This window comes from Trichosurus vulpecula, chromosome 7 (genome assembly GCF_011100635.1).
Source record: "Trichosurus vulpecula isolate mTriVul1 chromosome 7, mTriVul1.pri, whole genome shotgun sequence".
Classification (NCBI taxonomy): Eukaryota; Metazoa; Chordata; class Mammalia; order Diprotodontia; family Phalangeridae; genus Trichosurus; species Trichosurus vulpecula.
This window is the reverse complement of record NC_050579.1, coordinates 129,562,898-129,587,007: the sequence shown is the minus strand read 5'-3', so window position 1 is coordinate 129,587,007 and position 24,110 is coordinate 129,562,898. Positions and strand designations below refer to the sequence as shown.

The 24,110-nt window shown below is 37.4% G+C and overlaps 1 protein-coding gene across 2 annotated transcripts in view; it reads left to right on the top strand.

The window, feature by feature from the left end:
- Positions 1-24,110, top strand: part of ENPP3 (ectonucleotide pyrophosphatase/phosphodiesterase 3) — a 144,226-nt gene that overhangs the window by 93,898 nt on the left and 26,218 nt on the right. For both annotated transcript variants that reach the window (XM_036768022.1, XM_036768023.1), the window contains exons 17-21: positions 4,516-4,579; positions 9,771-9,858; positions 14,632-14,810; positions 16,021-16,069; positions 19,287-19,441. In XM_036768022.1, the coding sequence (XP_036623917.1) occupies positions 4,516-4,579; positions 9,771-9,858; positions 14,632-14,810; positions 16,021-16,069; positions 19,287-19,441 (535 nt within the window). The remainder of the gene's footprint in view (positions 1-4,515; positions 4,580-9,770; positions 9,859-14,631; positions 14,811-16,020; positions 16,070-19,286; positions 19,442-24,110) is intronic.

Sequence of the window (24,110 nt, the reverse complement as noted above, 5' to 3'; positions counted from 1 at the left end):
TGAATTTGAGTTTTCTTCATTACAAGTCTAGCATTCTATCTATTATTTCATGTGCTAAGAGATAATAGAAGGACTAGATTTTTGTAAATTATGCTTGACTTTGATAAAGTCTTCAAGAAAGAAAAGGAAGAAAACATGAAATAGAAAGAATAAGGAACTGCAGAGTTCCAATTTTTGTTACACAGCCATAGAAATTAGGAAAGCCTTGATTACTATGACACATCCAGAAATATCTTCTGATATTTCAGGTATGTCTTGATCACTGGTAAAAAAAAAAAAAAAAAAGTCTAGTCTTAAGATACCACTGGGGTGGAAAACTTGAACTATCCCCCAAATGACCACAAGGTAGCACTGTTCTTTCTACTGCAGGTAAAAGTTTATCAGGCAGCTTTATAGAGTGACAAAGGTACAAGAAACGTTTTCTATTTGGTTGAAGGGGTGGGCAGGCAGGGAAATGTCCAGATTTTTTCACTGGTTTATGGTATCCATGTCTTCTTTGAGTATAAACGACCTCATAACCAGAATCACATCTTGATCTATTAACTATTAATATTGTGAGTAAAACACATCAAGTCCCAAACATTGGCTTTAAAAAACCAAAACAAAACAATTTATTACAATAATTAAAAAATAAAACCATCCAAATACAGAGGACAAACTGATAGTAAATTGGAACATTTTACTATGTATTTGTGGATGTCCACTGAAGTTAATGTTGGTAATATGAGTGGCCAGGACATGAGACATGAGAAGCTGGGAAGTATCTGCGATATGACAGAGGAAAGAAACATAATATTTACAAATATGAGAACTGGAATGAATATAAGAATAGCACATCTGAATTAGAGTACTGTCAGAGGTACCAAAGCTCAAAATGAGCTAAAGATGGAATTGGATACTAAGGACAGCAGTTTTTTTTTTCTTTTTAACTGTGATGGGTGTAAAGAACATATTAGAGAAGAGAAGAGACAGGTTCACTGGGGGAATGTGGGATGATGTGTACAGATGGCAAAGAGAAGGAAGAGCTGCTGAAACAGGTTTTGCTTCTACCAAGGAAGATGTTTCAAATTAAGTTGTATAGAAGAGTAATGGTTAAAAAGGAATTGTCACCAAAAGATAAATGAAGATATGACAAGAAGACATTTGGATGTTCTTCCTAAGTTCATTTCACTGATCTGAATGAACTCTATTCCAGTCTATTGAAAGAACCGGCAGATACAATTGTTGCCGTAGCAAGATTATAATGACAGTTGTGTAGCAGAAGATTGACCAAAGAAGAGATTGGAAGCAAAGAGGCCAATTAAGAGGTTATTGTGTTACTATTTCACATAAGAGATGACTAGAGCTTGAACTAGGTTGATGGTCATGTGAGTGGAAAGAATGGGATAGATGAAAGAGAGATGTTAACTAATTTGGTGTGGGGTATGAAAGAAAGAGAAGAGTCAAAGCTAACTTTAAGGTTGTGAACCTGATCGACTATATAAATGCTGATACCTTAGAAAGGGGAGGCTGCCTTGGTCAGGGAAAGAATTTGTACTCTGTGACAGCAATCACAATTACCCTTCTTTGGACAGGAGAAGGATACCCAGGACCAGTGCTGAGGGAGCCCTCGATTTTCCACCCTAGGGAAACCTCTGGTGGACTTCCCCAAGTCATGGCTCTGACTGGGTGGCTAAGAGGATTGTGATGCCCTTTCTAAAAAGAGTAAGTTAGAGGACAGGCAGGTTTAGCATGAAGGAAAAATGAGTTCTATTTTGGGCACACTGATCATGAATTGCAAGAGTCTGAGGCATGAGTAAGTGCTGAGGAGGTTAAGACAGTAAGTACAGATTGATACATTCTAGACATTTGTCAAGAAAAGATAGAAGATAAATATACAGAATGATAGCTTGAGGGAATGACAGTCAAGTGAAAGTTTTCTGTCTTTTGTTTTAGGCTAGCCTAGACACATTTGTAGGCAGTAAGGATGGAGTTGGTAGGTAGGGCTAGAATGAGATTAGTGCTAAAGGCAGTTCAAACTAACTCAGAGCTGATTGTTAATTTTTCAGTGTAAGCGTTTGCATCTCAGAAATTAACAAATGCTACAAACTAAGGCTTGATTATGTTGTTTTGTTGATTGAGACTTAAGAAAGTGATGGATAAAATGTTAATAATACAAATTAAACTTAAAAGTGTGCTGTGCATGCATTTTTTTTTCTGGAGAGGTTTTACCAGCACACCCCTGGATCAGGAATTAAACAGAAGGGTTGACCTTGGCTAAGAGAAAGTTCACCTCTTCCTCAGTGACTGGAACTAAGGTGGAGAGGAAAGGTAGGGAGACAGAGGGGTTTTGAGATGTAATTATGGGAGAGAAGAGAGAACTCCAGGATGGCCTAGATTTTATCAATAAATAAAAGGTAATGTCAACTGAAATGGACATTCAAGTGATACTGTGAGCTTGAGCAAAGAAAAATAAGTTTGGAGCAGCAACCCTAGAAACACAGTAGAAGGTCAATCAGGGAAGAGAAAAAGGTCTTTGACTGAAATACCTTCAACCTGCTATATGCCTTTCAGCTAATTGGTCACTCTTCCATGCACCATGTAGCGTAAATTGTTCTCCTAGTCCCTTGGACTTCTGTCAAAACTAAGTTCCAACACCATAAGGAAAAACTTCCTACCCAGTAGAACTCTACAAAAGTAGAAAAAATGGGCTGACATTGGAGATAATAAATCCACTATTATTGGAGGTTTTTAATCTGAGATTAGATGACCACTTGTCAGGAATTCTGTCGAGGAGATTCCTGTTCTGATACAGGTTGGACTAGATGACCTGTGAGGTACTATATGCCTCTAAGATTCTTTGATTCTGTGATCATTTTCTCATTTTTTTTTCCTATGGAAATTTCAATAGCTACACTAGCAGAACTCAGAAAGAAGAATGTAGAAAGAATGGTCTTTGTGTACAGTCAGAATAGCTAAAGAAAAAAAACATAATCTCTTTCTGAAAACCAGTGAAGAAAGGGGCAGACTTCTGTTCTGTTTGAATCCTGTGCTTTTGACTAAAGTTGTGACTCCAAGGACTGTGTGAGAAGCTCAAGAAACAGAATGTTATTTTGCAAATTAAAGGATACATGAAGCATCAATTTAGTATAAATTTTCCACATACTCTAATTCAAAGGACATTAATTGTTTCCTTTCTCTCTGAGAGGCACATTAGAGCTTTGGATATAAATGCACAAAGCAAAATTTACTTTATCCATCCCAATGACCTGAAAATGTAGGAGGTATAAGCAAAGAGAATCCGTGTTTTGAATCAGCGTACCCTTTTTATCTCCACATAAACCAGTTATCTAGTGTGACTAATAACAATACAAACTGAATCTCGAGCAAAACAAGCGGTAAATTTTTGAAATGAGGAATGAGAGGGGAATAAATACAAAAACCCCACTGCTTTCCCCTTTTAGCTTCCTTTTTTCCCCTTCTCTTTTTCTTTTTTCCTTTTCTATTTCAGTACAAAAGGGCAGAGCAGTGGAATTTCTGGTTGGGATTGTGGTAATATCAGAGTAGGGAGAGAGGAAGGAGCCATTCTAGGTGTTTTTTGTTTTTTGATTCTAATTTTCTAAACCTTGATTGAGAATATCACTTATCAGTTTAAAATGAAGTTATTTGATAACATTTAGTTTTATTCCCTAATTTCATCTGAGCTTCTAATTTTAGGAAAAATAGTAGGATTGTTGTTGTAAAGTTTTGATCAGGGAAGGAAGGAATATTTCTCTAAGCAAATTCTGAGGATTTGTTGCTAAAATACTTAAAAGATAAAAATTAAATGTTAGCAATTCATTTGTAATCAAGTAAGCTTTATGGTTAAAAAGCTTAGGTGGATGTGGTACAGTGGAAAGAATATTGGATTTGGAGTCAGAGGGCCTGGGTTTGAATCCTACCTCTGATATTTACTACCTTTATAAATATCACTGCTTTTGTAAATATTACTACTTTGGGGAATTTACTTGTCATGGGGAGATTGGATTAGGTGGCTTGCCAGGTCTGTGTGTGTGTGCATTTGTGTGTTTGTATAGATATGTGTGTGGTGTGTGCATGAGTGTGAGAGTGTGTATGTGTGTATTTATAATGCTATGAATTGTTTCATAGCACCTATGGTTCTGCTAACCTAGGTTTCAGTCATTCTTCAGTAATGTAATGTTGTATTCCTACTTGAAAATATAGGATTTTCATCTACCTGCAGAGAAAGCATAGTATGACTAGAATAAAAAAATCTAATTTTATTTTAATGAAAAAAAAATTTCTTCTTTGTTCTCTTCCACCTATCTTCCTCAAACATCTTACCTACAATTATACACAGATTCTTTCAGAAGTTTTTCTATGGTAATTTATCTGTGCAGGAAAAATGTGTTTATATTATTGTTGGTATATACACTCATACTGTGTAATAACAAAATCTTATTTACAGTTGTAAAATTTCAACATCATTATATTAATATCAGAGTGCTAAATCTTATTTTTATTATTATTTTTCAGAAGTAAAGATTATAATTGTGGAGGTGGTACCCATGGTTATGACAATGAATTTAAAAGTATGGAGGTAAGGTTTCTAAATTTGTATTACTTTTGATTATTTTGGTTCAATGTTTTTTGTTTTGTTTTACAAATAATTCCATGCAGGGGCAGGGGAGAGAAAGGTAGGGTGCTTAAACCTATGATTTCATCTGTATAGGGGCCATTTTTTTTCTTTTTTTGGAGTGGGAAGTGAGGCAATTGGTGGTTAAGTAACTTGCCCAAGGTCACACAGCGAGTAAGTGTCAAGTGTCTGAGCCTGGATTTGAACTCAGGTCCTCCTGACTCCAGGGCCAGTGCTCTACTCATTATGCCACCTAGCTGCCCCCAATGGGGGCCATTTCTTACAGAAATTTCACCTTTACTGACAGTGTTAGCTCATATAATATAATCTCATATCATTGCCTGGGCCCTGAGAGGTAAAGGCTTTTTGGCTTGTGGCCATAAAGGCAAGTATGTGTCAAAGGCAGGAAGTTAACCTAGATTTTTCAGATCTCAAGGCCTACCCTCTATCCATTCTGCCAGGCTGCCTCTCTTAGTGTATCTTTTTTTTTCTTTTTTTTTTGAGGGGGGAAGACAGGACGATTGGGGTTAAGTGACTTGCCCAAGGTCAGTTCGATTAAGCTAGGTTAGGTTCGGATTCGGATTCACGCTGGCAATAAGGCACACTCCCAATAGAACAAAGCTTTTTATTGAAAGACAGGGGAAATACTCTTTTAACCCCACAACCACATTAATCACAACAATTCCTAACAAACACAGTTCACGCAGCGATACCGACAAAAAGACACATATAACATACAAGATATGTACGTTCACCACCTACACCAAAACTTTTCCTAAGCTTGAGAATCCCGTCTTTTACAGCCACTTCCGTGAATCCCTTCTGAATGTAACCCCAGGCAAAGCGTCCTCCCCATGGGTGAGGTTCCAATGTGACTGTCCCACATGATGACTTTTATAGGGTGCTGAACAAAGAAAGTTGTTCCCGCCAGAGAGGGGAGACTCATTGCTAACTGTCCTAGATGTTCTCTGCCAGAGAGGGTAGCCACTCCCCTCGAGAGGGGAAGATCCTGTCAGTCATTTTGCTTTTTGAGAACTGGCTAGGTCAGCTTCAGAAATATTTCCTGTTCTTTGTTCAAGACCTATCTGTCTCCTAGTGGAAGTGTATTCTATCCTTTGTTCAGGCCTATCAGTCAGAGAGGAGTGTCTGAGAGGTACATTCTCAGAGAGGGGCTTCTAGGTCTCCTAGTTTAAAGATCTTGCAGGAGCTAGGGGATGTGGGGTGGGGCGGGAAGGGAAAACCGGGCTTACACGGTAATATGGAGGATCTTCTATAATCATTTATCATTCAAAGTCACACAGCTAGTAAGTATGTCAAGTGTCTGAGTCTGGGTTTGAACTCAGGTCCTCCTGACTCCAGGGCTGGTGCTCTACGCACTGCCATCTAGCTGCCCCCAGGCTGCCTCTCTTAGTCTCATTTGACTTCCAGAATACACATATTTACCCAAATAGAAAGGTGCCTAGATGGAATAAGGGCAGCACATTTGCTCACTCTCCTTATTGTGAAGAAAAGTATATTCATCTTCAGGACCTCAAAAGACTCATGGCTTTATCACTGTAGAATGCAGATGGCACCCTCCACATAACCTCCACACATATATTCACTAGTAGATAGTTTTTATAAGTTGCTGTGGCCAAAAAATTCCTCATCTGTTGATGAGTCTCTCCAAGTCTAGGCAGTCTGGTCCTCGGATGAGAAATAAATAATCCATCAGTAGGCCTGTGATCATAGTATATCTCCTTCGTAAATATGGGATGAGGTTATGTTATGCAGTTATTTTTTTTTAACCAAGTACAAGATTTTACCTTTATCCTCATTAATCTTAATAGATTTAATTCTTCTCTCCAGATGGTTAAAATCTTATTGATTCTGATTTCATTGTCCAACATATTAGCCAGCCCTCTCAGCTTTGGATCATTTGTAAATTTTTTAAACATGGGAATCCATACTTTTATCCAAGTCATTGATAAAGTTGTTGAAAACCTGTTTACAAAAACCTATGACACTTCATTAATGACTTCCCTCTAGGTTGATTAATTACCATAACTACTAGTTGTTTGACTAGTGTGGACAACTAGCTTAACCTCTTTCGGTCTCAGTTTCCTCATCTGTATGATAATAACCCCATAAATAACCCACTTCATAAGGTCATTGAGAAGGTCAAAAGAGGTGACACGTGTAAAACTTTGCAAACCTTAAAGCACTATGTTAATGTTATTATTATTGTTGTCGTTATGACAGGTTTTAGTTGGCCATGACTTTACCATTACCATCACCATTTAGTTTAGTTACCATTTCTTATTCATTTAGTTCCAACTGTGCTAATCAGTTAGTTCTCATCATCTTTCTGCCTGTTTCACAAGAATATCTGAGAGACTATGTACTCTATGGAAATATATCCTGACTTTGGTATATTGAAATATATCATGATCCATATACTCCAGTGAAAATATGTCTAGAGCAGTCCTTGACCAACAGTTTAGTAATCCTGTCAAAAAAGAGGAAAAAGGTTAGTCTTGCATAGCATGTCTTATTCTTAATGAAATCATACTGTCTCCTACCTACAGATCACCACTTCCCTTTCTAACCATTTATGAATCATTCTTTCACAAATGCATGAGAGAATTTTGACAAGAATGAAGTCAAACTCACTAAAGTCTGAAAAAGTCATGTTCTTCCTCATTTTCGATATCAGTACATTCGCCTAACTTTAGTTATACAATATTATCTATGATTTTTGAAAGATCATCTCTTCCAGCTCAATGGTCCTATTCTTGCAGCTTTCTAGTGTGTAAGCTTCATTCTGGTCTGGTGACATGAATTTGGCCAATAAATGATTTTGTACCCACTTCTCATTATTTTGGGTTTCGGTTTCCTGTTGACTACTTTTGTTTTATCCTTGAAGATTTGAGAGGCATAGAGTGGCAAAATGGATAAGAGAACTGGTCTCAAAGCCAGGTAGAACTGGCTTTAAGTCCTGCCTCTGAATCATAGTGACTGTGTAACTCAGGACAAGTCACTTAATCTCTTGGTGCTCTGGATAACCACCTAAGACTATGTTTCAGAAAAGGTGCTGACCTGCTTTGCTAGAGGGAGTTTCCTTATCTGGGACTTCCCTGTTCCAATTAAATCACAGATCCAATTCCTATCCATATTCTTTACAATTTGAAGATTTTTTCTTTTGGTAGAAGAAGTAAGCCAAATTAGATTTGAGTGGTTTTGCCTTCACTTTCTCTTTTGCCCATTATGATCCCATCTATCCCAAATCTTACTCCTATATCTTTCTTCCTTGTCCTTAGGCTTTCCTACATAGGTAAAAGTATTTTTTGGTCATTGTTCTTGGCAGTAATGGTGAGCCTTTCTTAGTTATGGGATTGAGCCTTCCTGATCCTGTGTAATATACTTTTGTATTCATCCTTAGTTATTCAGGGTCTGCTTCTTCTGGGACACCATTAGTAGAGCTGTTACTGTGATGGCTATAGACAATCGTTTATATTCTTATTGCTCATTCATTTCAGGATTAGTGGAAAATCAATAGAACAAGAAGTAGTAAATATCCTAGAAGCAAGAGGGAACCTCTGAAGTTATTAAGCAGAAGAGTTAGGTGGTCAGACTTATGCTTTGGGAAGATTGTATATGGTTGGGATCAATGCAGGTCTGCAAACTAACTTGCTTTTGGAAAGCTTCTTCAAGGCTACTGGAAAGTAGGATTTTTTCTTTTTTCTCTTTTTTTAAAAATTTATTTTTTATTTTTAGTTTACAACACTCAGGTCCACAAGTTTTTGAGTTCCAAATTTTCTCTCCCTCTCACTCCTCCCCCCACCCCCATAGATGGCATGTAATCTGATATAGGTTTTACATATACCTTCACATTGAACTTATTTACATAATAGTCTAGTTGTAAAGAAGAATTATAACCAATGTAATGAACCATAAGAAAGAAGAAACAAAACCAAAAAAAGAAGGAAGAAAAAAAAAGAGCAAATAGTCTACCTCAATCTGCATTTCAATTTCATAATTCTTTCTCTGGATGTGCGTAGCTTTTTCTATCATGAGTCTTTTGGAGCTGTCTTTAAACCTTGCATTGATGAGAAGAGCCAAGTCTATCAAAGTTAGTCCTTACAGATACTGTGTGTCTGTGTATAATGATCTCCTGGTTCTGCTCCCCTCACTCGGCATCAGTTGTTATAAGTCTTTCCAGAGTATAATGAAGTCTGTCTACTCTTCATTTCTTTTTTTTTAAATTTTAATAAATTTATTTTTTATTTTTAGTTTACAACACTTAGTTCCACAAGTTTTTTGGTTCCAAATTTTCTCTCCTCCCCACTCCTCCCCTGAGTCCCCCAAGACAGCATGTAATCCAACATAGGTTCTACATATACCTTTACATTGAACTTATTTACCTAATAGTCCAGTTGCAATGAAGAATTATAACCAGTGGAATGAATCATGAGAAAGGAGAAATGAAACCAAAACAGAAGGAAAAAAAAAAGAGAGAGAGTAAGAAGTTTGCCTCAATTTGCATTCAGACTCCATAATTCTTTCTCTGGATGCGCATAACTTTTTCCATCAAGAGTCTTTGAACCTTTCATTGATGAGAAGATCCAAGTCTATCAAAGTTAGTCCTTACAGATACTGTGGGTCTGTAATTATGTATAATGATCTCCTGGTTCTGTTCCCCTCACTCGGCATCAGTTCGTATAAGTCATTCCAGGTTATAATGAAGTCTGTCTGCTACTCATTTCTCATAGCACAATAGTATTCCATTACATTCATATACCACAATTTGTTTAGCCATTCCCCAGTTGATGGGCATCATCCCCTTGATTTCCAATTCTTTGCCCCCACAAAAAGAGCTGCTACAAATATTTTTGTACATACTGGTCCATTTTCCACTTGTGTGATCTCTTTGGGATACAGCCCTAGAAGTAGTATTGCTGGGTCAAAGGGTTTGAGGATTTTTTCATTCAAGAAAGTCCTTATATAAGATCTTAGAGGCAAATGTGAAGGGAAACAATGAAGAAAATAACTTAGAAGGCATTTAGCTTCTCTTTTTATACTTTGATGACGTCTCATTATACATTTTAGTTTTTGCATTTTCTGTCTTTGATTATCAATCTTTACTTGTAGATTTGTTCTTTTACTCTCATTCTAGGCCATCTTTTTGGCACATGGACCAGGGTTTAATGAGAAAATTGAAGTGGAACCTTTTGAAAATATTGAGCTCTACAACCTAATGTGTGGTACGTATACAAAAGCAACAGATGGTGGGAGTGATCCAAGGCTGAGGCTTGGCTAGAGACAATCAGTGGTTTGATAAAGGGACTAGGGATTCAAGAGAGGAGGACAGCGTAGAATTGAATTGGTTCACTAAGGAAACTAGATGGGGAGAAGAAAAGAGAATGGCTGGTGCATGAGGGTTGGCCTGGGAGAGAATTGAGAGATCCAAGGATTGGAGGTCATGGTGTGGATGGAGAATAGGGTTACATAAGGGAAGGCAGAGGGAGAGGTGCAAAGTCAATAGATTATGTTTGGGTAAGGGGATTTCAGAATGCTTAAACATGGAGGTGGTTCATTTGTGGGTGATAGCAACATCAAGGGTATGACCACCTTTGTGTATTGCAGAGGTGGGGTAGAGTAGTTCATGAGAGATGAGTAGGTTGAGGAAGTGAGTGTTTAGAATGAGGAAGAACTGAAACATATGTTGTAGTCCCTTAGTATGAGGGCAAGAGTTGGGGAGGAGAGAAAAATTGCAAGCTCTTAGATATTAGAAAGATAAAAGTAGTGAGAAAAAAAGGCAATTTCTAGTCTTTACCAGGAAAATTAAAAGAGATGAATAGATGGATAGATACATATCTCTGTATCTAATCCAGCAAGCATTTATTAAGGGACTATGATCAGGGCACTGTGCTAGGCTCTAGGAATACAAGGAACAAAAATGTTCCTGCCTTCTCAGACCTTGCATTCTACTAGGGATCAATATAAACAGATAAGAGTATGCATGATAATTTGAGGATGAGGGAGAGAACACTAATGTCTATAGGGATCAGGAAAAGTTTTCTTTAGGAATGATCTGAGCCATGAAGGAAGATCGGAATTCTTAGAAGTGAGGAGGAAATGTATTTTGGGCATGATTCATGAAAGCATGTACAAAGGCATGAGAATGAGATGCAGTACTACATTCAGAAAATAGCAAGTTAAGACATCTAGGCTGGAATATAATGCATGAAGGGAAGAATTGCACAATAAACCTGTAGAATTAGGCTGGAACAAAGTTGTAAAGGCCTAGTCCTTCCCTCATCCCCTTATTTCCCTCCATAATTTTATCCTAGACACAGTAGGGGACAATTGATGGTTCTTGAATTTTTGAGTTAAATGGCCAGACCACTTGTGCTTTGAGAAGATCCTTTCTAGCAGCTATGGGAAGGATGGATTGGAGACAGGAGAGTCTAGAGTCCAATTATGAAGTTATTTCAAATGTCTAGGCTAGAGTTGATGTGAGCCTAAACTAGAATAGTGATACTGTCCATAGAAAGTAGGGATTATATGTGGCAGATATTATGGAGTTAGGATCAACAAGAATTGATAACTGATTGGGTATATGGGATAAAGGAAAAGGGAGATGTGAAGTTGTTTCTGAGGTGGTAAATGTGGGTGATTGGGAGGTAAAGTGATGGTACCCTGAACATAAATAGGGGATTTTGGAAGAGGATTACATTTGGGAAGGTAGGTAAGAAGTTATGTTTTGGACATCCAGTTGGAGATGTCCAATGGGCAGTTGGTAATACGGGGATGCGGCTCAGGAGAGAGACTAGAGGCAGGAGTTATCTGCATTGATCTCCCTTGAGATGAAATCACCTAGAGTGAAATATTAAAGAGAGGAAAAAGGGGCCCAAGGCAGAGTCTTAGGAAATATCCATAGCATTCATTGAAATTTATAATATAAGCAGATGCAAAGCTTCTAAAATAGTGAAGGGAAAAATGATATTTGGACAGATATTTCCAGTTTTCAAAATCAAAATAAAGAGGCTTTAAATGAATGGGTTTCATTGCCCAGATCCTTGCTCAAAAGCCATTCTAAATTACTTATCTAGTCTGAGTGAGGAGCAATGTGACTTAGCAAATAAAGGGTTGACCCTAGACTCTGGAATGTCTGGGCGTAGGTCCTTCTACTGACTTGTATTTGGCTGTGTTACCAAGGGCAAATCATTTAATCTCTTAGTGATCCAGGAAACTTTAAGAAATTAAGTCACAGAGGAGTTCCATTTTGCCTGAGTAGAAGGGATTGCCATACCAAGAGTTTCTCCAAGTCCATGAAATTACAGATTGGAATTTTAAAAAATTAAAAATAAAAAGTCAGGTAAAGAGTCTAGAATTATTTATCCTCATATTCAATGAAATTGAGTCTAATATGCATGTGTAAGTATTTTTCTTAATTATCTTTCTGATCCATTAGAATATAGATATAGTCCAATTAATATATGTAATTGATTTTGCCATACCATGAAGTTAGGGATAGTAACATTGTATTACAAAGAACATTTAGTTCAGCAGGAATTATTAATATGAACTGTATACTTTTTTGGTTAAAATATAGTCTTCAAAAGTTTAAACGAGGCTTAAAAAAAACCTGAAACATACTCATTATAATGGTAATTTTAGGGACAGCTAGGTGGTACAGTAGATAGAGCACCAGTGGATAGAGTCAGGAGGAACTGAGTTCAAATCGGACTTCTGATGCTTTCTAACTATGTGACCCTGGGCAAGTCACTTAACCTGGATTGCTCACCCCTCCAACCCCCCCATAATGGTAATGTTACTCTGCCCCCTACAACATCCTTTCTAGGTTTAGAGCTCCAGGGCTCATTACTTGGTGGGCGTGTGAGAGAAGTGGGGGGATGCCACTACCCTATGCCATCCTACAAGCCTTGGGCGTTTTCCTCCATTTCCCTCTTATATTACAAAGGTATACATATGCATATATGCAAAGGAAAAGTTGGTTGGCAAGGTATATCCCTTCTTACTGTGACTTCAGCCTCCTGTCCCCCACCTGTGATTTCCTTGGTATACACAACTCAAGGTGAGGAAACGCCCTTTACCAACGCAGATCAGCAACTTTTTTGAGACTTTTAGTCTAAGAGTTGCTTGGGGGCACTGAGACTTCAAGTGATTTGCCCAGGCCATATAGACAGTATTGTGTTGGAGGTGGGACTTGAATCCAGGTCTTCTTGTCTCTGAGGTCAGGCATCTCTCTGCTATGCCACGGTGCCTCTTAGGCTATGACTCTTCCAGCTCAGCTCTACAATGCCTCCTGCTCACTCTCTACCCTATTGGGACCATACTTGGCCATCCCTGGGTGCATGTTACAGTCATAATTGATCACCATTGTCCTGCCGTGCTCAACAGATCTTGGTGATATTATAATGACCTAGGCTTAAGTCTTTTTTGTATTTTTAAGTATCACTTTCCTTAAAGATAGAGAAAAATAAAATACTGTATTGAGTGTAAAAACAACCTTTTAATTTATGAAATATGTAGCTTTATGCTAGCACACTACAATAGGTTAATGTGAATAAAACCCTCAAAAGACAGTTTCTAGGTAATTAATCAATTTATTAATTAGACTAGCCAATAATCAATAAATTTATGGTCAGCAGTTTCTCTTGGTTAACCAAAGATCCCAAGGGAGATTCTGAAACACCTTAAATCAGGGGTGTACCTTCTTGACGGGGAACTCCCTTGACAACTCAACCCTGATTGTGCAGTTTAATGAGGAGGTAGGCTAGAAGTCTTCAGCTCCTCCTGCTGAGAACTTGGCTTGCTCTTGAGACGCAGCAGTCTCCAGGCATCCAGGCAGGCGAAGCCCTTTCCATTTGGACCTCTCTGGCTAGTTTTCTCCTTTATAATCTGGGTTGCCCTAAACTCTAAATTAAGGATATCTAGGAGTTCCGTCCCCCAGGCAAAGGATTCTCCCAGACTGGGTTCTGTTTATACTATAGACCAAAGTTTGGTTTCACCTTTGGGTGGAGTCCCTAGTTAATTAGTATGTGCCTTGGGGACTAGGAGTAATCTTATTACTCAGTCCGGCACTTCAGAGGCAGACTGACCTTTTTGGGAGTGGACTCTTAACAGAAATAGGAAAAAGATGGATCACAAAGTAATAATTAGTTATTAATATAATGGTATAATATTAATTTCTTTCCATTAAGGATACTAGCAATTATACCTACCTCAATGCTTTCTCATGTGAGTGTTATTAAAAACTGTTTTATTAATCATAACTGCAGTGGGCCAAATCCAGGCCCTAAAAATTGTCTTGTTTATGGTTCAGTTTATTGAAAAAAAAACCAACTTCATGTTGTGTTTAGAATCAGGTCTATTGAATTCACATTTATTTATGTTTGTATATATGTATTTATAAGCAGTCTTAAGGGAGATTCTCAAACTGGACATTAAGAATTCTGAGTGACGGGATAAAATAACTTATGCACTATAAAAATATTCTCAGGGACTACTTTGGGTTAAATATTTATGTGAAGGAATGTTACAAAATAGAAGATAGTAAATTATCTCAAGGAAGCCTTGGCTATTTTCAGAACGGTATATATCAAATTTTCTCGAGTTTCCCCAACTGTTCAGTTTCAATTGTTGCAACTATTAGAACAAGCAATATTTTAGTTCTGAGATAAATCAACTAATCCCATCACTGCTGCACATATACACATTAGCTGAGAAAGTTACAAGTTTGGTTTGATTTTACTTCCACAACTTGCAATGACCATTCAGATTCTTTGACAGCAGAAGGTGATGAGGTGACCAGGACAAGTTGGGGGCAGCTAGTGGTGGTGGGACCTGTACAATGAATATTTGTAGTAGAACAGTATTTGTGAAAGGAAATAGTTCAGTGCACTGTGATTTGTTTTTCCGAATTTAGGAACTGTTGCCATCAATTTTAAAAAGTCCTTTAATCATGTGTGTGTGTTAACATGATAATCATATATATTTTTAAAAAACAGATCTCTTACGCATTCAACCAGCACCAAACAATGGAACTCATGGAAGTCTGAACCATCTTTTGAAGGTGCCTTTCTATGTTCCAACCCATCCCCAAGAAGTGTCCACTCTTTCTTCTTGCCCCTTTGCTAATCCAGAGCCAACAAGTGATTTAAGCTGTTCATGTGCTGCACTAGATCGGGTAAGCGATACCAGTAACAGCCACAGATAACTCACAATTATATAGCACTCTGAGGCTCACAAAATGCTTTCCTTACAACAGGCCTATGAGGTAGGTGGTGCAAGTAGTGTATACCCAATTTAGAGATGAGGAAGCTCAGGTTCAGAAAAATTGAGTAATTTGCATAGGATTATATATAGCAAGTGAGTTCCTGAGCCAGAACTCAAACCCATATTTTCTGATGCCAAGTCCAGTATTCTTTTCATCTTATGTCATGACTCTTGGTATGGGATAGAGGTCTTTAAGGAAGGTCCTCTAACCCATGAACCTGTCTTTTCTAGCCTACTCCACATTATGTTCAAAGGATAGATTTTATAGAAGATTTGAAGACCTACTCTCTTTCAGTAACTTGCCCAGAACACAAAAACCCCTCATTTTTTAACTAAAATTCTATTCTTCCTTGTTTTTATAATTTTAGTTTTTTGCAAGTTTTCCAAAAATCATATGAATTATGTGACAGTGCAGGAAGTTTGGTCTCGTGGCTAAAGGAGTTTAGAAGACCTGGGTTCAAATCCAGTCACTGATAGCTATTGGCTGTGTTACCTGAGGCTAGACAGTCAGATCTGTCAGTGTTCTAGATAACTTTCTAAGACCATAGTTGTGGAGAAAGTGCTAATTTGCCTTGATGGAGGAAGTCCCTACACTGATGATACAACAGGTTCAGTAAAAAGAAAAAAAAAGATATTTATAGATTTGATTTGACAAGGTATATGAATTAGCTTCCATATTTTGTCCTATTAAAAGAGATAAAAAATTTTATCATGAACTATTTTGGATTTGAATCTTCAAAGACTGTCAAAAGAATTTTATTTTACTTAACTGAATATCTACATTTTACTTTATTCCCGTTATCTGAGGACCAAGGAACAAACCATGAACACTTCGTAACATATCTTTCTTTTTGCTGGTGTCTTATGTGGGGGACTATTTTTCAGAGCACAACATTCTGGCTGTTATTTGGAAGACAGCTAGCAGTCACAGCAGCCAAACTTTTAAGTGGTAGTTGTGGCAACATTGTCAGGTATAAAAAGGAAGATTTCACTGGGATGGGCAAAAATGCTCAATGTGCTTTCTTTTTAAATAGACTAATTTATAGGGCGACTAGAAATAGGCTCCTCCTTTTATCACAAGAAAAATCTCTTATTTTATTGTCATTTGTTTCATTTTACAGAATGCTGAGATAGAGATGAATCAAAATCTAAATCTCAATGAAGAAGAAGGTAGGCCAATAGAAAACAAAAAGGGGTAATTTAATAGCCATAGCATACAATTGGTTTTTGTGTTTATACTGGTTGGATTTTATTTGAGTAGGAATAACCATCCATAATCAACAGTTACCTGATTATCACTGTCTTGCAATTTATCAGAATCAGCCAATAAATAACCTCTGTGATCAAAATTTGTCACCCCCTCCCTCAAGTCCCAATCTCAATTTTGGACTATGTGCTTACTGATTCTTTCGCTATTGTACCAGACACTTTTGTAATTAGCTCTGATGGAATTATCCATTGTTCATAATTAGCACGAGTCAGTGCACTGCCCATGGATAGAGTCAGGAATATAATGAAAAAAGGCTTCTCCCTTGTGGTAACGGCATGCGTGGTGTTTTTTCCTAGAAGCAGGTCCCTAGTGTCTCCCACATGGGTTCCTTCTTCATATGTATGTATTTGTGTTTATACAGATGTGTATGTAAAAATATGCACACATATGTGTGTGTATATGTATTATATAGTGTCCAAAGCTCTAGAGGGGGAAGATAAGGAATGATGGCCATAGTTCAGGTAGCATTGTTTGGAGATGGCCAGGAAGTAGTGTGGAGGCCTATTGTATTTTCTGTTTAGGCCCAATGAATTTTTTTTGTTCCATTATTTTATTGAAAACTCCATTATCATTCTATATTTATATCATCTATATCTATGTTGTTGTTGTTGTTAAGTTGTTTCAGTCATGTCCAACTCTTCATGGCTCCATTTGAGGTTTTCTTGCCAATGATCCCGGAGTGGCTTGCCATTTCCTTCTCTAGCTCATTTTACAGATGAGGAAACTGAGGTAAACAAGTCTAAGTGGCTTGCCTAGGATCACAGAGCTAGTAAGTTTCTGGAGCCAGAGGAACTCAGGAAGATGAATCTATCTTGTAATCTGTTTTAGTGGAGGGAGTACCCACATCAGTGAAATCAGAGCTCTTTTGATGCAAATTGTTAGAAATTAATTTTATAACATCAAGCCCACATTGCCTCTTTGCAGCTCCCACTCATTTGCTCCTGGTTCTAACCTCAGCAGCCAAAAAGAACAAATCTAATTCTTCCTCCACCTGACAGCCCTTCAGATTTTTGAAGGAAGCTATTATATATTTCCTCTTATCTTCTGGCTAAACGTATCAGTTCCTTTAACTCACATGAAATGCATTGAAGGACTTTCACCAACCCCACTCCCCTGGATATTCTTCAGATTGCCACTGTCCCCCTTAAATTGTGGGTCCTGGAACTAAGCACAATATTCCAGAGAAAGTATGAGGATGACAGAGCACTGGGATCTGGTATCTCCCTATTAAAAATAGAATTGCGTGACACCATTTAGTTAATTGTCCAGTTATCACTGAAGTCCCTCTTTCCTGTCTGTGAAGCTGATTATCGTGTAACCTTCATTTCTTCCCCTTTACCATTACACTGACTGCATCCACTTTGTCTTATACTCTCTTGGGTTTTATAAATCCCGCCTCTTATCATTTCCAATTCTGATTGCTGCCCTCTGCTTGTTAATATATTCCCTAGGAAATAACCACATGATGCTTACTTAGAGGCCAGTGGTACTCTCCACAATATTATACTAGACCTGTATTATACCAATCTATACTAAATATCTACAGGATTATAGAGTTCAGAGCTGGAAGGGAACAAAGACCATAGGATCATAGATCTGGAGCTGTAAGGGATCTTAGAGATTATTAAGTCAGACCTCCTTATTTTGCAGCTGAAGAAACTAAAGCTCAGATTAAGTGGCTTGCCCAAGGTCATACAGGGAGTAAACATCAGAGGTAGGATTTTAACCTAGGGCCTTGGCTTCAAAGCCTTTTGACAACACTGCTGAACTTTCAGATCTTTTCATTCTGTCTCCTCATGTTAGCACCTGAATTGCTCTCTCAGGTCCTGTCTGAACTTCCATATCTCTCAGAAATCTTTCTCTATTCTACCTTATTCTTTTATCTCCTTAATCACATGAGTCTCTACATTCTAATCTGATAGAAATTCATTCTAAACTACTGTTTAGAATTCCTTCAGGGTAGCCATAAATTTTATTTATATCATTCGTATATACTAAAAAATAATATCAAATCATAAAATTTGAGAGCTGAAAGGGACCTGAGTTCATCTTGGCTAATACTTTCCCTGTATCCTATGGTAATAGATCAAATAATTGGACATTACAGTCTTGAAGAGTTTTAAACATAAATCTTTTCTACTTCAATATAAGCACATTATATTATACTCTATCATATTCTTCTCAACTATCCTCTATCTACTAGCCATCTAAATGCTTTAAGGTCTAAAATACCAAATGCAATATCTCAGTTGCATTGGGATCAAGAGCCAGTATGGATGAGGAAGCCAAGGCTCAGAGAAAATAAGAGAGCTCCTCAAGATTATATGATTAGTTAAGGCAGGAATTGGGGCTAGAACACATATATTCCTCTAACTCCCTAGTCCGGTGTCCAATTATACAAATATAGTAAAATGATTTATAACATTGGGGTTTCATTGCAAATATTAAAGCTTTTTTTGGGGGGGGAGTAATCAGGGTTAAGTAACCTGCCCAGGGTCTCACACAGCTAGTGTCTTAGGCTGAATTTGAACTCAGGTCCTTCTGACTCTGGAGCTGGTACTCTATATTTTAATGTGAATTAATGTATAAGTCAGTTTCCCTGAGCCTTAGTTTCCTCCTTTGTAGAATGAGTGGGGTTGGAGGAGATGATCTCTAAGGTCCATTCTAGCTCTGCCTTAGTGGGAGTTTATGAGTTTAGTAAGTTCTCATGTTGAACACTGTTATTTGTAGCATCAATAAAAATGCACAAGAGGAAAGCCATTCCAAGAAGTATGGTGCTTGTGATATATTAACCACTGAGCTAAGCTATTGATTGGCTGGCTGGTTAGAATCTAGAATTAACTGAGGAAGCCAGTCTAAGAAAAAGCTGAGAAAACCATCTCTAATTCTTTGATCCTATAGAGTGCGTTAGATGTGATTTCACACAAAGAACCAAGTGTACTTTCGTGTATCATAAACTTGTTGCCTATTATCTTTTGGACTAATTTGAATTGCATAGTCTCTTTTGACATCATCTGATTAAAAATCCCACGCATTTTCTAGTCTGGGAGTTTTCTCTTCTTGAATATACTATGATGTCCAAACACATATAAACCCGAAATTGTTTTCATGCTTTAGAAACGGAAACAGTGAAAGAAAATTTACCTTATGGGAGGCCCAGGATTACACAAGGAAGCAAAGAATACTGTCTCCTTCACCAGAAAGACTACGTGAGTGGATTTAGTCAAGAAATCCATATGCCGCTGTGGAGCTCGTATACCATCTCTAAACCTGTAAGTTTTGGTGGACGTTGATGTTTTGTTTTTTTCCTGAAGAAGTTGAGTTGAATAGATTGATGATAATCTAGTTTATACATACAAACACTATTAAGGTTTACAGAGCACTTTATCTGCTCTCATGTGATACTCTCATCTCCTTTGACATCGTTAATGGGTATTAGTATCAATGGTATTATTAGGCATAGGTATTATCAGTGGGTCTTAGTATTGTGAATATTTTTGTGGAAGAAGAAACAGGCTCAGTGATGTGCCTATGGTTACAGAGCTGATATATAGCATTCAGAGCATTTATTCGGTATCTATTATGTACAGGCTGCATGATACTGGGAGTATAAGTACAAACGATGCTGTAATCCTTACTCACAAGGAGTTTAAGTTCTAATGGGTGGCACAATCAGTACCTATATAAATTGATGTTGAATAATTAGAAAGATAACTGAAATAAATACAAAATAGTTAAATACAAAGTAGGGAGGAAGGGCTTCTTGGTAGGATCAAAAAAGGTTTGTGTAGAAGATATTAATCAAGCCATATCTTGAAGGAAAAGAGGTATTCTATGAGTCAAAAGTAAGGAAAGAGTCTTCCAGGCATCAGGGAAGGCCAAGGGCAAACGCAAGGAGATAGGAGACATGATGACGATGATGATGATGATGATGATGATGATGATGATGATGATGATGATGATGATGATAATGGTATGGGGTTTAATATTTGCAAAGTGCTTTACAAATATCATCTCATTTTATCCTCATTTTTCCTATTTTATAGATGAGGAAACTGAGGTGGACAAAAGTTTAAAGTAACTTGCCCAAGTGTGTGAGGCTCGATATGAATTCAGATCTTCTTGACTTCAACTCCAGCTCTCTATACCCTATGCCACGTAGCTGCTTGTGTTGTAGTGTCATGTGTGAGGAACAGAGAGTCCAGTTTGAATAGATCAGATGTAAGATTTGAGCTCAGCTTTTCCTGATTTTGAGTCCAATGGTCTTTCTAGTATTACACCATACTGGCCTCAAGCCAGTGCAATTAACATATTACATTTGGCATTACAGACTTGAAATCATTTAGATGGCTAGTAGATAGAGGATAGTCGAGGACAAAGAGATGAAGTGTGATGGAATGCATTTATAACGAAGTAGACTATATTTATATTTTATAGAACTTCAAGATTATAATATAATAATCAGTTAATATCTCACCTGATTCTTAAAACAACCCAGTAAAGAAAGGCAGGGCTTCTGTTTGGAATGCCTAAAAATAGAATGAAATTAAATGAGTTCTGAAGGAAACACTGGCTGATGTTTCTGTGATTCTATACCAAATGGCTGTTTATTTCTACCAGGTACTGAATCAGAGGATTTAAGGTAGCTGTAAAGTCAGTGCATGTAGGTGGCGCAGTGCATAGAGTGCCAGGCCAGGAATCAGGAAAATCTGAGTTCAAATCTGGCCTCAGACATTTACTAGCTGTGTGGTCCTGGACAAGTCACTAAACTCTGTTTACTTTAATTTTCTTAGTTGTAAAATGAACTGGAGTTCATTCATTCATAAAATGTAAATGTAAACTACTCCAGTGTCTGTCAAGAAAACCTGAGTCAGAAAGGACTAGAAAAAAACAAAACAAAACATAACTCATACCAACTACTACAAAAGTCACCAACCATTGTTAAGCCCCATCCATTATATTGTTTTTGTGTTTGCCCTTGTCCTTCTTCTCGAAGAGGACCATGATGTCAGGGAAGTGATGACATGACTTGCACTTGACTTTGATTTGAGTGAGGGAGGGCTGTGCAAGTTCAGCAGTCTCGCTTTCTCCTCCAGAGCCATCTGGGTCCAGTAGCCTGACTGGAGATGGCCCAGGATGCATTGGGAGACCCTAGCCCTTCCAGGTTAAGTTCTTTTCAGGTTCTCGCTTTGAATGAGGTTACACCCATTCAGTGAATTAAGTTAATCAAGGGATAGTCCCTTTAATCAAAAGCTCAAAAAAAAAAAACCAAAAAAACCTCAAACTGGGAGGGGAAGACCCTCAGGGTTCTGTGTAGGACACTTGATTACTTGAGGTTTTAGGAGTGGTTTATGTGACCCTCTCCAGAAAGTAGAGAACTCTCCACTGTCAATTTTATGATTCTCCACCAAAATCCAGTTTTTTTGATATTTATTCACACATCCAAGGACCTAGAACTATTTTTGCCCCAGAGAATAGGAGATTGATAATTTCTTAGTCATTACATTAGCCAGTTAAAAAAAACCAAACCACGATGTTTGGAGAAGGAAAGAACTTTAAAGACCATCTGATTCAATAATCTTCATTTTACAACTTATGAAAATAGAGCCCAGGCGAGTAAGTGACTTGCATATCACACCATAGATAATCATTTAGAGAGTTGGGACAGAACTTGGATCTACCAACTCCCAGAATATCTGAATTTACACTGAATTTTCAATATCGGATACATGATTTTAAAGAAATATTAAAATCTAATTCTTATAAAATGTGGCCAAAGGGAAAAGACCTTTGAATTAAGTTGCATTAGTGCAACTAAATACTTAACTCCTTACCTAATTTAAGTAGAGATGTGAAGCAGGTCTGTGTATAAAAGGGTTAGTGGCTGCTGATAAAGTCTATGTTTCTCCAAATTAATAACAAGGAAACCACAAGCACTATTGTAAGAAACATACAAGAAAAAAGATGTATGTTAGACTGAAAAGATAAATATCTGAGGAACTCCTTTAGCAAAAACTTTCCCTCTCCAACCTCTACCTTCGCAAAGGCCTTAATTTTCAGGATGCAGAGACTTTCAGATGATGAACCTGTGGCTAGTTCTGTTCTTGCTAAGAGTACATTGCAAAAGTTCTGCCTCTTTTTATGGAGAGGAAGGAATTGGTTGACTCTGGATATCTGTTCTCCTTGTTCCATTCCAGGATTTTAGAAGGAAGTAAATTTCCTACCACTAATTAAAGCCCTGAACTGGAAGCCAAATTCCGTTACTGACAACTGTTTGGGCATGGTCATTGGCAGCATAGAACTAACATAGTTTGCTACCCTATGTAGACAAATATTTTACTCAGTGGAACCTGAATGACATGATTTTTAAATACTGGTTTGCAAACCTATTAACAACCTCCAGTGAACCTTGCTGTTATTTTCACAATATAAATATTAAAAAACAAATATAAATGTTTGTGCCTTTCTTTAGTATGCCACATGTTTTTATTGCAGCTCCTTAAAATAATTATTAGTGCTCTCTCTTCTCCCTCTTCCTTTCCCACCTCCAACATGCTTAAAAAGGTTGCACTTATCGGAAGGGTCTGAGTCATATTTTTGAAGGGCCTATGAAGTCAGGTACATAGGATATATAGATTAATTAGAATGTAATGTGCTTTGTGCGTTTGCAACATTTCTGTCCTCTTATTCCAGTTTTTAGACTATGGGTCTACCAAACATTGGCCACCCATAGGTAGGAATTCAAGGCTCAGAGACATTACGTGATCTTTCCAGGTTAATGGAACAATTCATTGGCAGAAACAACTATTTAGTATTACTAGCTTCCATTTTTAACCAGAGTTCCCATCCTTTTACTCATGCCAGAAAGGCCCTTCTCTCCATTTGTCCATGTGACAGGATGGAATTCTAGCAATTTTGTGCTTTCCAATTCAGAAATTACTCTGTTAGTATGTTGTGGTTCAAGAAAATTACATACAAGGATGTTTTTGAACGTAGCACAAAAAATGTTGTAAATCAGCTTTGTGTTTGAAAATCAGACCTTCAATAGAAGCAATTCTGAACATGTGCTCAATTGACTTGTACCTTTGAGCTTCTTTGTGGCTTTAGTGCCTTCTGATTTTGTTGTCTGAACACAACAAGAGGGAGGTGGTTGCAGTTTAACATTATGATCCACAGCAGCTGCCTCTGGATCCCTATTGAGATTTATTTAGGATAAATGTCTTAGCTTTGTTTCTTTGTTCTTACAAAGGAGAAATGTGCATGCAGATATTATGTGAAGGAAGGGCCAAGCAATATTTAAAAATCATTGCTTTAAATAGCTAAGAGACTTAATTGGAAGAGCTTTTCAAAAACTTTTCTAAAATTTCCTCAAGGTATTTTTTTTTTAATAAAATTTCACCTTTTCTACACCTTAGTGATTGAAAGAGTCTTTTAAAAGAGCTTTTCAAAAGTTTTTGGATAATCTGAAATAAGATAGACATATTCTTGACCTAATCCTCACTTTTTTGTTTGCTTCATATGCGTCTTGAAAACACAATAAGATTGTAATAAGTTATGGATATTACCAAGGATTTTTTTTTTGCATAATTTTATAACATGAAAAACTTTTTTGGAGTGGGAAATAAAATAAATAAGAAATCAAGCAAATAATTTTTCTCCAAGATAAATTCTAGAGTTGAAAGGAATCTCAGCTGTCTAGCACATAGCCTTATGAGTAAGCAAGCCTGAGTTATTATAATCCTAGGGAAAAAATAGTGTTTTGCCCTTTACATTTCAGTCCCTGATAAGGAAATTTCATAGCTGGCCTGAAAGTCACTGTAGAACTAAAGGGACTCTTGTTCTGTGCTCCTTTACAGTATTTTCCTGCCCTCCCTCCCTCTCCCACCCCGGTCAAACTAAAAGGGATAAATGCATCATGTTTAGTATCATTGTGCTAATCAC